Source organism: Squalius cephalus (genome assembly GCF_949319135.1).
Source record: "Squalius cephalus genome assembly, chromosome: 7".
Lineage (NCBI taxonomy): Eukaryota > Metazoa > Chordata > Actinopteri > Cypriniformes > Leuciscidae > Squalius > Squalius cephalus.
In genome coordinates this window covers 41,966,780-41,982,708 of record NC_137128.1, presented here as the reverse complement: position 1 = coordinate 41,982,708, position 15,929 = coordinate 41,966,780, and the positions used below count along the sequence as shown (strand labels likewise).

General features: G+C 37.4%; 1 protein-coding gene across 1 annotated transcript in view; it reads right to left on the bottom strand.

The window, feature by feature from the left end:
* The window catches only part of sema6ba (sema domain, transmembrane domain (TM), and cytoplasmic domain, (semaphorin) 6Ba), a 131,379-nt gene that overhangs the window by 27,789 nt on the left and 87,661 nt on the right, over positions 1 to 15,929 (bottom strand). Inside the window, exons 6-10 of the mRNA XM_079877670.1 lie at positions 7,080 to 7,178; positions 5,501 to 5,591; positions 5,063 to 5,182; positions 1,891 to 1,979; positions 30 to 247 (exon numbers count right to left, since the gene is read on the bottom strand). Of these exons, the coding sequence (XP_079733796.1) occupies positions 30 to 247; positions 1,891 to 1,979; positions 5,063 to 5,182; positions 5,501 to 5,591; positions 7,080 to 7,178 (617 nt within the window). The remainder of the gene's footprint in view (positions 1 to 29; positions 248 to 1,890; positions 1,980 to 5,062; positions 5,183 to 5,500; positions 5,592 to 7,079; positions 7,179 to 15,929) is intronic.

Here is a 15,929-nt window from a genome sequence, read left to right as displayed (position 1 = left end):
TATTCATCCTGTATGATGAGTGTGTGTACCTGTTTGAGGGTGTTGAAAAGACCCCCAGTATGACGTCTCTGCCCTGCATGCGTATGATGGGGCTGGTGGACTGCAGCAGGTTGAAGTAGAAGTGCGAGTCTCCAGGGATTGAGCAGTTCAGACGAGCTTTCAGAAACGACGTCCACTGGCGCTCTAACACACGCTGAGAGCCGCCCAAATCACCTTTACACACACGAGCCACGCGAGACACCATCACCTAAACGCATACACAAACACATTCAAAAGTAAAACAGATCAGTTTTTACTCCACACAACCTCTATTCAGTGCCTGAATCAAAGTGACTATTCACTGGAGAACTGCTTTTCAACCTAACACTTCAATCTTGAGAATTTAGTCTTTTGACAATAGTGTAAAAACTTTAAAGGGGCCATTTTCTGCACTACTGTAGCATTTTTCTTCTCCCCCAGAACTCCACTCATAATGTCAGTAAAGGCGTCATCATTTAGTTTTACTCAATCATTTTCTGAGCTCTCTCTGACACTTTGCAACTGGACCTTTACACCGTACCTTTAATATGTAAATGACCTAGGTTATAATTGGCTGAGCTCTGAGTACAGGGCGGGGCACTATTACGTTCCTGAATACTGAATTGGCTTTTCATGGGCAGTCATATGTTAATTTGCATGTTATTATGACCTTACAACCTTGATTAATTATGCATTATTAATAATTAATCAGCCTAGTTTCAATAAATGGTAAGGGTGGACTGGGGATGGAGGGAGGGCTAACATTTTACAACAAGGCCCCATTTGTTAACACCTTTAGTTAACATGAACTAACAATGAAAAATACTTCTAAGGCATTTAACAATCTTAGTTAATGTTAATTTCAACATTTACTCATACATTATTAAAATCAGAATTTGTATCTGGTAATATTATTCAATGAACCTGAACTAACATGAACTAACAATTAATAGTTGCATTTTTATTAGCTAACGTTAACAAAGATGGTAAATTGTTTGTTCATTATTAGTTAATAGTAGTAATGCATTAACTAACCTTAACTAATGGGACTTTATTGGAAAGTGTAAGCTCACTGAATTCTGCACTCTCGTCTTAATTGTACAATGAATCTCTTATTTACATCGTGTTTACACTTTGTTGGTTATAATGAAAGGATTCGCATTGAACCAAACAAAACCTTGTGTGTTTTCAGGGGTGTTATGCGGATTCTGACTAACTTACTGACTAGCACCTCTGATAGGCCATGATTTTCCTACACTGATCAACGCTTGTAAAAACACACTGTAAATAGAAACCTTTGACGCTCAGAGAGCGCTCAAACAAACACGAACGAGGGTGTTTAAAAGCAGCGTCTATCAGCAGGCACTGAATATGCCCAATACTCTGCACTACCGGTACTGTACACACATACTACCGTTTTAGTGCCGACTGGTACCGGTAGCACCGGGACATTTGACAACCCTATTTACATTGTTACGAAAGATTTCCATTTCAAATAAATGATTAATCAAAGAATCCTGAAAAAATCATGGTTTAAAAATTAAGCAGCACAACAGCTTTCAACATTGATAATAATAAGACATTTTTCTTGAGCAGCAAATCAGCATATTAGAATGATTTCTGAAGGATCATGTGACACTGAAGACTGGAGTAACGATGTGGAAAATTCAGCTTTGCCATCGAAGGTATAAAGTACAATTTAATATATGTTCAAAAAAGTTATTTGAAATTGTAATAATATTTCACAATATTATACTGTATTATTACTGCATTTTTTGATCAAAGTAAGCTAACTTCTTTCAGAATCATAAAAAAAAATCCCAAACTTTTGAACGGCATGTGTAAATGTCCAGCTGTATATTTCTTTCTCACCTTCTCCAGGTAGTTGAACTCCATGGCCATCTCCCTGAAGAAGAAGTAGATATGAGGTCCCCATTCCACGGCACTCACAAAATAAGGCTCTGCAAGACACACACAAACGCAGGCTTTCATTTAACAGTCTGAGGGTGTCCTATGGAGAAATTGAAGCTCAAATAAGTAAACACTCATCAGTCATTATAAAGACATTTAATCTGAACAAACAACATATGCACAGTCCCAGAGGGAGGCAGGGAGAGAGAGAGATATACAGCGAGAGAACGGCACAAACACAAGTGAATGAGGCAGAGATAGTCCTCATAAAACATGCATGTCCTCTTAAATAAAGCAAAGAGAGTGAAGAGAGGACATTCAGAGGTCTTGGCCTGTCCTCTCTCTCTCTCTCCTTGAGCAGAATGCGTTTTATAAAGCAGACGCAGGTCTTTATGACTCAAAACGGGATGTCGGTCTCACTCCCTGAATGATTCTTTTATAGATATATTCATCTCATAGCTCTCCAACATTCAAAGTTCAAACAGAGAGCTCAAAATGATACACACATCCACCTATTCTCGCCTGAATGAGAAAGCACCGTGCAGTTTCCTGTTTTTACAAGGTCTCGCATATTTGTGAAAAACAAGCCAGGTAAAAAAAAAAAATAAAAAAATAATAATTCCCATTTGGTTTTGTTAGCACTCTCTGTGTGTCTGGTGTGAAATCACACTCAAAATTCAGTGTTGTGAACTGCTTCCAGAAACTATTTTAAAACCCACAAAACAAAACCCCACTTCAAACCGACAGGTATTGCAGAGCGACAAAGAAGCAATCCTTTTTATTAAACAATTCCTGAAACAACTTCAAAGGAATAATGCAGGTTAAGTGCAGCTTCTGCTCCATTGACAGTTTATGTGAGCATTTGCACAGAAAAACAGTTTGACTTGCTGTATCACTAAAAAAAAAAATGTTTAAAATACAGTGTTAACACTGTCATGACCAACTAAACAAGTCAACCCAGTTACTTTCGCTCTTTATTCGTGTGAAGGTACCAGGAGGGGACATGTGGGACGTGATATAACTAAGAATGGGTCAAGATGGTCAACTAGTCATCTAGACGCCAATGTTCCTATTATAATGTGTCTGGTTTTTGTGGATAGTTTTTTTGTAATAAAAAGTTATTTTGCTTATTTCTTTGTTGATTATCTGTCAGTTGTCCTATTGAAAGGCCATATTTAATGTCCATATATCACAATGCATCGTGTCTAGTTAGTAGACATGAAACAGCCTAATTATACAGAGTTTCTTTAAAATAGTCAAACAGACTAGTGATTTTGAAAATATGAAGTATTGCACATCCACAAAACCCTGTTGAAATGGAGCTGAGCTTTTATAACTCAACCAACAGGAACTGTACAGTACTTAAGTCCATGCAACTTAAAAAGTTCACTTCAAAGGGACAATTTAGTCCAATTAGTCCAAGGGACATCCAATAAAATATTTGAATAAAATGGCCGGTTCTTCTCAAATTATTTGAATTATTTTAGAAAGTTTTATTTAAAATTATAATTAATTGCATACATCAATATTGCTGAGAAAAGGCCCCAAATAAAGATCATTTTAAAAATGACACTATCATTTATAGTACATTTTTAATCTTATGTTCACTAAGACTGCTTTTATTTAATTTAAAAAATATATGGAATATATAATTACAATTATGGAAAAATAACTATTTTCTATTTGAATATATTTTAAAATGTACTTAAACTGAATTTTCAGCATTATTATAGTCTTCAGTGTCACATGATCCTTTTTTTTTGATAATTCTTATAATCATCAATGATGAAAACAGTTGTTCTGTGTGTGAAAGCCGTGATACATTTTTTCAAGGTTCTTTGATGAATAGAAATTTCAGAACAGCATTTATTTTATCTAGATTTTTTCTTTCAAACATTAAACATGTCCTTACTGTCACTTTTGATCAGTGAGTTCTGGTTGAATAAAAAGTATTAATTACTTTAAAAGAAAAATATTACTGACCCCAAAACTTTTGAATGGGAGTGTTCTTTATTGTGGCAGATAAAAGCACTGAAAAAGCCCTGATTGTTAGTGCATTAAGCATGATAAAACATAATTTCTGTTATTTTTTAAAAAAACTGAGGGGTGAATATACAGTATATAGTTCAGTCAAAAAACTCTAGAGGGACGCAGGCTGACAATCTGCAAGCAATCACATCACTACCACATGGCACGAGCTGATTGGCCACTGCTGATCCTGCAGCCAATGAGATTCCTTGCATTTAAATAGTCTGGTTCATTGTTTGCTGTAAGCTAGTCCTGTAGCGTATCAGAGTAACCCTCCAGCTCCACCTGCCTAGATCTGCTCCGGGATTTATGGATGTTCATTTATGCAGCAGTAGGAAATCTTACATGCTCACAGCAGCGTGTCTGTGTATCAATTAACAGTAGCATATCCACTATTGCTCTGACCAAATACATTAAAGGGATAGTTCGGCCAAAAATGATATTTAACCCATGATTTACTCACCCTCAAGCCGTTCGAGATGCATATGTCAATCTTTTTTCAAACACATTTTCAGTTATTTTAGAAAATGTCTTAGATCTTTCAGTGGTTATAATGTCAAGTTATCCCAAAATGTGCATGCATCCTTCACAAAAGTAATCCATCTGGCTCCAGGGGGATAAACGTCCTACGTCATACGCCGGCATCCATCTCCCGTGAACGCGTGTCGACCGTTGCCGGAAGCAAGATATTTTAATTTATAAAGTTTTAAATATGTATATTTTTACGACAAAACCGCACGGATTACCCCCAGAAGGCCTTCGTTTATCCCCCTGGAGCCGGATGGATTACTTTTGTGAAGGATGCATGCACATTTTGGGACTTGAAGGAGGTGGACCCCATAACTTCACATTATAACCACTGAAAGATCTAAGACATTTTCTAAAATAACTGAAAATGTGTTCGTCTGAAAAAAGATTGACATATGCATCTCGAACGGCTTGAGGGTGAGTAAATAATGGGTTTAATATCATTTTTGGCCGAACTATCCCTTTAACACTGCCATATTCAATAACATGCTAAAACTATTCAGAGGGTTGTCATCATTTAATTAAGAAAAAAAAAGATATATACTGTACACACAAATATATATATATGAAACCTCACCTCTGAACCATTTGGAATCATGTTTGATCGTGCGCAGGGCCGGACTCTCTCCAAGACTTCGGTAAATGACAGCATCGATGGCCAGGAAGTCAGTAACTGTCCCTGTGAACAAGCTGCCCTCTGGGGTCAAAGGGCAAAGGTCAGTGGTCAATAACCAGAAGTGAGCATCGACATTGTGCCATGATGATATATGCAGCAAAGCGTTCGAAAAGTCCTTGAGCATAACGATGTTAGGAAAAGGTGGTTAAACACATTTATGGAGGCAAATTAAAACAGCTATAAATGAGGCGATATTAAATATTATTAGGTTGTGTATCTACTGGGTGTACGGCTGTCATCATCACAGATTAAAGGGTGCTAGAAAAAATCAGTGCATTATGTGAATAATGTGAGGTTAGAGGTTTGAGTCGTTACATGGACAGAAATGTGTGCTGTTACCTGCAAACAGAGCCACATTAGCGTGTTTGGGATCATACGGACATCGGGCCATTCCGCTGATGGGCTCGCCGACCAATTCCAGAGTGTCTCTCTGAACAAACACACACACACTCTTTGTGAGGACGGGATATGACACTCTCTGAGAGGATGATAGCTGTTATAAACCACACATATCTCCAAACACATTCACAAGTGCTGCTATCATTTCAACACGCTTCCAGCAACAGCGGAGAGTGTGAGTGAGCGTGTGTGTGTGCGTGTGTGAGAGAGATGGACCCTTCAAACGCAACTGTAGTGTGTGTCCATTTATCTCACAACTAAAACAAACCCAAAAACCTGTCTCCAGAAGAGTTTTCTCAATTTTATATTTAACAATAAATCAGTATGGCTTTCATTTCATTCGAAATATACTGTAAAACCAAAGACTTTAAGGTTTAACCATAAAATGTGAGAAGTGGCCTGAAAATTTCAACCCAAAATGCAAAGAAAAAATAAAATAAAATAAATTGCATTAAGAAAATGAAGCATTAATTACCAAACGACAAACTGAACACTTTACAATAAGGTCCTATTAGTTAACATTGGTTAAAACATTAACTAACAATGAACAATTCAACAGTTCAAAAAGTTCAATGTTAGCTGAGGTTCATTAAATAATATTAACAATATTAAATAACATTAATGTTACCAAAAGTGGTGACCAAAGTCATTATCTCTCTAAAGAAAATACATTACTTGGTCATTAATGCTTAATTTTCTTAATGCAAAACACATTAGATTTTGGGGTGACATATAATACATAATTGTATAACATAACATAATCTCCTCTGAACTCTTCGCTGTAATTTTGTGCAACCATTTATTGAGTTTTAATAATTAAGTCAATTGCACTTCCATCAATGTTGATCCTCTTTCATTAGTGTTAAATCCATGGGTCCTAATGAACTTATTATTTTTAATGATTCAGTGGAACTGATTCACAAAGCTCTTTTAATGACTGGACTGTAAGAGAAAAAAATTGTTAAGTAGGTGAGTGACAGAATATGTAAATGAACTTGTAAAGTCTTGCACTGCTACGAAGTTGACTAGCAACGGGAATAACAAGAAATGTAATGGTACTGATTTATCAAAGATTCCATTAACAAATATTATTCTTTTAGTACTTAAAAAATAACTGGTTCTCTATACAGTATATACGCTCTAAAAAAAGATTTCATGTTTATATGCAACTTGCTATTTCTTTGTCATTAATAGTAAAATGTACTAGCAATTTCTGAAAATTGGTTCTACACCCTTTTTCAGTGTACTTAAATATTTTTTTTTTTCATGAGCTCAAGACTTGAGTCAGCTTGATTAATTAAAAAAAGAATCAGCATGTAGCTGAAATCTCACATTGTACATACATACATAGAAGCTCAAAGTTAAACCAGCTCCTGTAGAAATTCTTCTACATATTTTAGGATGAACAGAACTGGATCTCGTGATGTTTGTGTAATATTACTCTGTACATGCTCTACATGTTTGCTGAGGGTAAACACAGGGGAGACAGTGAAGTCTGCAGGCACTGAGGAACACTCACCGTGTAATTGGCACACAGCGGGTTGAAAGCATTCGTCCCGCACACGAACAGCCCTCCATCATGGCTCAACAGCACCTTAATATAATTACGACACTCCTCCTGAGGTAAACAGAGAGAAATAGAACAATTTACTCTTGTTTATACTATTATACATTGTGGCAAGCAGGGCGGGGCCGAGAGCTGTGGGAGCGGAGCGTGAGTGCTAATGAGCGTCACCTGCACCACACCGGTCTCGAGTCCCACGGAGGAACTCCGGAAGGATAAAAGGTGACAGTGCAAGACAAGAGAGGAGTTGGTGCTTTATTTTAGTTTATGCGGCAGTCTCCGTGAGGGGCTCCGGTTCCCGCCTCTTTCTTCCCTTATCAATACAATACAATACAATACAATACAATACAATATACTTTATTGTCCCCTTAGGGAAATTTGTCTTGGGCACAGTGTGTATGCTGCCATTTTAAATCACACAAACTAATAAATAAAAAACAGTATAAAATAAAATAATCAGTGCTAACCAGAAACGATCAAGTCTTTGAACTTGTATTGTCATTCAGGATTCTAATGGAGGCAGGCACAAAAGAGTATTTAAATCGGTTAAGTCGACATTTGGGCACTCTATATCTCTCTATATCACTCTATGGGCACTCCCGAAGGCAGAAGAACATACTCAGGATAAAGAATGTGGGAGGGATCCGCCAGTATTCTGTGTGCCCCTCGATACACAGACTGCTCGTATAGTGTTTGAAGCGATGGAAAGTCTTTCCACTCCACAATTTTCATGACAGTTTTGATAATATAGGAAAGTCTGTTTTTTAACTGTACAGAGAGGTTACCATACCACGCTTGGATCCCGTACCTGATTAGGCTCTCCAGAACAGCCTGATAAAATACAGTCATCATTTTTTTGCTAACACCATACAGCCTGAGTCTCCTCAGAAAGTAAAGTCTTTGTTGGAGTTTAGTACATAAGTTGTCAACATGCACCTGCCATGTAAACGTGTTATTAATATAGATGCCAAGATACTTATACACACCTGAACACACCTGTTTAATTTGAGTATCATGGAAAACAACAGGACTGTGGGCTGTGGGTTATCAACAAACCTTGTTACAATATTCATTCAAGTTGTCAAATTTGTTGATTGCTTATGTTGTTTACAATATAATACAATACAATATTTTACCATGGTAGCGAATGAGTGCCATATTTTTATACTATAGTATGTTCACTATATTTTCCTAGGTACTTCATAGGATTCACATGATACATGTGATTTGTGGTATTATGATTCCATGTCTGATGTACCATGTAATAAATTAAAGTAAAATAATATATAATATAAAATACAATACAATAAAATAAATAAACAAAATATTTTAATAGAATTTAATTTGAATAAATAAAATATAATTATTATATTATATTAAAATATATTAATATTTAATATTTATTAACATTACTTGTATTTTTTATTTGCCCTGTTGTCCTTTTATTAATATTGCTAATAGAGTAGGCTTCAAAGGTCAGAGAGTTTTGGAAATAAACAAAAAGCTTTGGGATTAAAACTGAAAGAAAGAGAGAGCGAGAGTTTGAATAATTATGTTATCTCAATATGCATAAACACAATAAAAATGACTATTCCTATTAATTATTGTGTGGAACAGCGGAAATGATTTCAAACTCTGTGTATTTGTTTTGCCGGGCTGATCTTCTTTGAATAACAATGACTTAGCAGCATTTGACTTTCATGTCATTTAACAAAGTCATCTGAATACTAATTAAAATTTGAGTGAAGGAGAGAGACAAACAAAAACAGTGTGTGCGTGTGCGCGTGTGTGTAATGGGTCAGACATGAAAGGGTTGGGTAAGATGGACAAAAGAATAAGGCTGTAAATATTTACACAGCTTCACAAGTCATTTTCCCCCAGACATCATTATTTTGAGAGCTGTGTTTGTTTTTGAAGACAGACACTAGATAAGAAGGTCCCAGCTCGTAGCTCCGTCACAGAGCCCACACAGTGGGCATCACCCTATAACAGTTCAACGTTTTTCAGATTTTCAGGGCAAGGACCCCATGAAGCAGGGACCCCTGATACAAAACGTGTCAAACAAAGCTACATATTAGGCTAGCCCAGTGGTTCTCAACTCCAGTCCTCGGGACCCGCTGCTCTGCACATTTTGTATGTCTCTCTTATCTGACACTTCAGTTCAGTTCATAGAGTCTCTCTTGACGAGCTGATGATCTGGTCCAGGTGTGTTAAATAAGGGAGACATACAAAATGTGCAGAGCAGCGGGTCCCGAGGACTGGAGTTGAGAACCACTGGGCTAGCCTTCGATATTAATAGAAACTAACCATATTATGATCAAAAATAAGTTATATAATGTTAAGACAATAGATCAGAACTATGTACATTGTTGTTGCACATGCATCACTCTGTCTAATACTTTCATTGTGAAAATTAAGATTTATGCATCATAATAAACAACACGTTGCGATACAAATCCCAATTCATTAGTTGTTTGCAGTTGTAAATTATTTTAATGGATTTGCAGTCATACATTTTTATTTTATTAATCAGATGGACAACTAAACATTTACCTGAAATTTAGCAACAAGTTTATTAAAAAATTTTACTGTCAGGTGGACAATTAAAAATCAAATCAATACTTAAATGAGTGTGGGTTAAAGTGCAGATGTAATGTGTTAGCAACAGCTCCACCATAACAAGAAAAGCAATATGAGACATTTAACATTATTTACAAGTCATTACTTTCACCAATAATTTGAATGGAATTAAAAATATATAATGATACAATTTTTTTTCTAGTAATCTATTAGTCTGCATTTACATTTCTATTTTGACATGCCATACTTTTGTCCCTTGCTAGTATCACTACGTCAATTGCATTTTCAAGAGTGAATCCTGCATTTATGTGAAGACGTCACTTCTGAAACTTTGCAGCATGTAATTCGCCATCAGTCCTCTTAGCAGCTTGAAAACAATACTTTTATTTAATAGATTATTATATCTATATAGCCTCACTTTACAATCACTACAATGCTGTCACTCATCTCAGTTCGCGATCTCACAATGTTCCAATAAAATCAATAAAGTTGTCTACACACACTCCATAATGAATATCTTACTTGCATCATGTCTTTGTTAATGAGAGGTTTCGCGAGAGCGAGCAGAACTCAGCACTTGAATAAAAACTCCGGCATTTGAGTGGTGAATGGATTATAACTTAACTCTGATTGGCCATCGCGTTCAAGAGATCAACAAACATGTCTGTGATTGGCTACATTTCTCTCCGCTGCAAAAAACACGCTGTAAATAGGAACATTTCACATTCTCCAGAGCACAAATCTGTTTCGCTAATAATATTATTCTATTCCAGTATCAACTGAGGGTGCTCTTGTTTTCTTTTCAGGGTGCTTATATTTAAATTTGACTTTTGTGAGGTTTTAAACATGTTTTATTTTTTTAACAAAAATGATTTGTCCTTGATATGATTTGTCCTTGCCCTATAACATACATTTTTCTCCTGGTTTTTATATTGTATTTGGACTAAATAGGCACAATGGTGCTGCATGTCTTTGTGTAGCACAGAAACAGGAAGTAGCTGGACTTGAATGCATCATGACGTGAGTCCAGCTATAAAAGCAGTCCTACTGGATAACCAGCTGCGAACACTCATGAATCAGGAATGTCTTTGTTCCCTGACGGACATCAATGGAACGTTTTGAAGTGGTTTTGTGTATTTTGCTGAAACCACTGCATGTGGGCCCCAACGTGCAGCTCCACCATAGGACCCATTCACCACTCTGCCCATTGAGTTTGGCTGGGCCCCCTGGTGGAGCTGAAACCCGAGGGGGCCGACACTGAGGTCAGGCTCTTTGAGGTGATTAGCAGGACTGCCAAGGTTCTATGTGTTGTTACAGATGCAAGTCCACCGTGTGTGTTTGCACAAGAGATGTAGATCTAAGTGTCGTTACAAATGCATTCAAGCTGCACACAGCGTTAAACACACACTCCCTATTGATAGATCAACTTACAGCATGTGTGAGCATGTGTTTGAATAGAAGAACAGACAGGGATCTTTTCATTTTTGATAAGCTGAAGAGTGTGTGTCTGAGCAACCTTTCACCTCTTTTTACGTGAGTATTTCCACCTGGATGCTGTGAAAGACTGAGGTATTGAGGTGCTCTAACATTCCCGCATCAACAATGCCAGTTTTTTCCATATGTGTGATTTTCTTGGTGATCATCAGGAGACGATGCAAAAACAGTGGCAAAATTAGGCAACAATCTGCCCATAATTACCCACCAATTAGAAGAAAATCCAGCTGATCTTCACCCTAAGGGGCCGTTTACACGACACTGTTTTCAACTGAAAGCCTTCTATGCATTTTGGCCAGGCATTCATTTACACGACAACAGCGTTTTGGGGGCCTGAAAATGCATACTTTTGAAAACGGGTTTCAAAGTGCACATTTTTGAAAATGATACAATTATTGCCTCCATGTAAACAAAGAAAAATTTGACGAATGTGTGAAAACTCTGACGTCATGCACGTGAATTACGTGACATTTTATCTTTTTGTTTGGATTGTAAGAGGCTATTGCTATTTTACATAAGGTGACTAGTAAAGCCAGGCTCAGACTACAAGAGTTTCAGGCCGATTTATGCCGGTTTACCCATCCCAGTATTTGGTGATAAAAACCGTGTCATTGGTCGGTTCCAATGTTTCGCCCAGATTATCTGGTAATGTGAGGCATTTACATCAGACACATGTTTGATATTGAGGATTTTAAATCAGGATGACTATGATTACGTCAGTACTTCCACAATAGCCAATGAGAGACAAGTCTTCAAGGAGATGGAAGTGATGGAACTTTTAAAAAAAGGCGACCGCGAAACATCAAGCAGCTCTATGGGTCCAGTGGACAAAGGAGATGGAGGAACAGCTGGTCGAAATGCGGCAACACCACGGCTGCCTTTATAATGTCTCCTCGTTTAATGTCTACAGCAAGTTGCTTCTGCACAGTATCCATTTTGTTTACATCCGCTTCCCCGTGAGATCACGTCAGGTGATTATCTGGCATGATTATCTTAAGAAGATCTTGTAATGTGTGATGCGCCACGATTTTTAAATCTTGTAGTGTGTGCAGGTTTGAGATTTGAAAGAATAAATGTGCGTGATGCAACCAGATTTTACAATCGGTTAAGATTTTAAAAATCCTGTAGTCTGAGACCAGCTTAAGTAACTATTACGCATACTTCACTTTAGGGATCATACTTCAGTCTGTAACTTTTCCTGCACTTGTGCTATGGATCTGATGCAGTGTGCAGCTTGCAGAGGAGTGGTGTACCATTACAGACATTGTTTTATCTTGTGAGTGATAAAACAGGCAAAAAATCCTGACCCAAGCCATATCTACGTATGGTTACCATGATTTTGCCAAGTAAGACATCCTGGATCAACATATTTTCTTGATCCTGTCCGAAAATGTTGTCCTAACCCTACCCCTAAACCTAAACCTAAACCTAACCCTATCCACAAGTTATCCCTAAAATCAGAGGGAAATTATAATGAATAACACTGATGTAGAAGCACCTAACCCTGATTGTCAACCTAAACTTGACATAAACTGTAAACTTGTCCCTCAAATCTGGTTGGTTGATTGTAATGTTGTTCCAGGATCAAAAAAAGATGATCCAGGAACATAGATGAAATCACGTTCATGAAAGCTCTAAAAACCACTCAGAATGTCACAGAAACTCACTCACATTTACAAAATAAACATATAGTTGATTAATATTATATTTCCCTGCCCACAAGGCCTTGGTTACATCAGCAGGAAAGGAACTCTGCTTTAGATGCTGAGAACATTGATGAAAACTAGATCAAATTAAGAAACTTAATAAATGTCTTTAGCCCCATCTATTCCTGTCAGGACTCGCAATAAACATACAGCCGAACGTGAGCAAAACGGCCCAGCTGTGTCAGTGCGCTGTAAACTCTCTGCAGGGGAGGGGAGATCTTACGTTCCGCTTCATAAACTGTAAAATTGAATTCATCAGAGATGCAGGATTGCGAGCGGGTCGATCCGTACGCCCGTCAGAAGTGTAAAAAGCAGGCTTCGCTCTGGGGAAGAGCACATTTGCTTCAGGTCTCTGTGAAACACCATCAAGAAAGTGTCAAGATTTATTCTTCAGATTAGAGCGTGCGACATGGCAGTATACGTTCTCGCACCCTAGCAGACTCCACTCCTTTCTACTCTGATCAAAGTCTGTCTTCTCCTCCCTTTTTCTCCTGTTTTTCTTCTCACCGTCCTCACTCTCCACCACTCCTTGTTCTCTTTCTGCATGTCTCCGTTCGCTCCCGTTCCTCCCACTCAAATTGCTTTTCCGCTTCTTTCTGCACCAAAATCACTCAGTAAGACAGAGGTTCCCAGACTGTAATGTCAGCCGAACCTCTGAGATGTAGGCAGCGCTATTACACATCTTCTGGTACAGAATCTTCGGATCCAAACACAGGTAAAAAAGTAGCAGAAACAAGCGAATGCTTTTATCGCTTGTTTCTGCTCCTTTTTTGCCTGTGTTTGGATCCGAAGATTCTGTACCAGAAGATGTGTAATAGTGCTGCTTACATCTCAGAGGTTCGGCTGACAGCTTATCTATGAATTGAAAAAAATGCAATTTTCTCAGCTTTTTGTTAATTTTTTTTGCTTTTTTATGAAACTTACCCATATTCAAATGTTGATAAAAAGTGTATTAAGCTAGAATAAAACATTTGTTATTGTTGTTGTTGTTTAAAAGTAGAGGCTCTGTTAAGTTAGTTAATATTTCAATTATTCTGTGACATATTCACAGCTCTAATCAATTAATTGTCAAATGACATGCAAGAAAACAGATTAAATATCTATTTTTAGCAAGTGCTTTATTTTTTTCATTATTTATATACAGGTCTGCACAACTTGCCAAAACTTATATTGTGATTATTTATTTATTTCAATTGCGATATAACATTTAATTTCATGTAAAAATGTCTCACATTGCTACGGAGACACCCAGACAAAAATAACAAAGACTCTACTAAGAGAACAGTTACTTTTAAGGGTGTTCACACTTGGTTTCACTCTTTACAAGAACCAACTAACACTACAAGCTCCAAAACAAATATTTATAAATCCCAGCTTTTGATTTGAAAATCACTATTTGTTAAGATATATCGGGTTTCAGTTTTATTTTGATTAATTGTGCAGCCCCTTTTGTTTATTTTTATGTTTCATTTGATTTCATTCATTATTAGCTTTTCATTAACTAACGATTCACGAATCCCCAGCAGTTCCCTTGTGAAACTCCAGGGGTTTGCGAGTCCCCATTTGGGAAACCCTTGTTTAAAGGATTTCTGGGAAACACTGTTGATATTTGAAATGAACAAACACACCGCTCCCTTCATTGCTCCGCTCACAAATGTCAGAGTGGATGTCTCTTTATCATAGCTAAGGCGAAGAAAAATAATGCTTCACAAAAACTAAAACAAAGATGACAAATGAACGACAAGGAAGGTTGTTAGTCGCCACTCGCCAGCAGACAATCAATGACACTCAAAACTGTCCTGTTACTATAGCTAGCATTACAACAACAGCATATCTTGATCTCGTGAAACAGCAAAACCAATGTTACTCACATATGGAGCAGAAATAACGCAACCTCTGCGTCTGTTTTCAGGCCTTCACGCTTCCGTCTCTCCAGCACTGGAAAGCTTTTCTAATATTAACACAAGTCATAAAGATCTTGCCTGATCATAACTCTTCTTTTTCTAGTGATATTCCTCTGAGCTTTTCTCTTTTTTAATGTCTCTCAACCATCTCTCTTTCTACAGTCTTTTTTCAAATCTCCCTCTTGCTCACTCTCTCTCCTGCCCAATCATGAGTGGACACGCCCCTCACTGCTGATTGGCCACAAGTGTGTTGTGCTGCTTGGTCTGCTTTCAACAGCGTTCTCAGAAATCGCTTACTGCCCCTTTAAGATATGGATAATTGCACATTCAGTGCTTAGACACAGTCTCGTCTCTCTGAAATATACGCAAGAGGGAAATCACAAATGACATCATATTAAGCATGAAATGTGCAACTTTTAAAATAGCAATTGTGAATGTTTATTCACACTGTATTCAGATTGTTGCGACTATATTTTTAAGAGCTGAAAATTAGATAGAATTTCACTGCATGCAAAAATTCAAAGGGTTCACATACTTAGCTTTATAGCTCCCTGCAATTTCGCATTTGTCTCAACTTTATTACTCCTAAGACATTTTAGGCAAAACATCTGTGACAAAATTCAATGAAACCCATGAAGTGCCTTGAGCTGTAAAATAGCAATATCTGAGCAATAAAATTTTCTCCAGGACTGAACAAAAAGATATTCAGTGAATCCTTCATGATGGAATCCCATTGCTCATTTTCATTCAGAACGACCAAATACAGTTCTCTTCCTGCAGTGCCCTTCAAGTGAGTAAAAACGGCAATTGTAACACGTCGAGACACTCGAGAGGCAGTGTGTGTCTTTTATGTCTTTCTCTCTCTCTCTCACACACACACACGCATGCACGCACACACACACACAGGAGTGTGGAGACAGGTATCACAGGAGACAGATGTGATCTTGTTGTAGTCACAATGTTGTTGCTGTAGAAATCTGTTTATCTTGTGCTTCATAAAAGCCAATCAAAGCAAGCCGAGAGACAGCCAAATGCAATAATTCAACTCATGCATCTGAAGACCCTTCATATGAATTATGAATGATCAATTTATCTACCTCTGAAGATGTTATTGTGGTTTA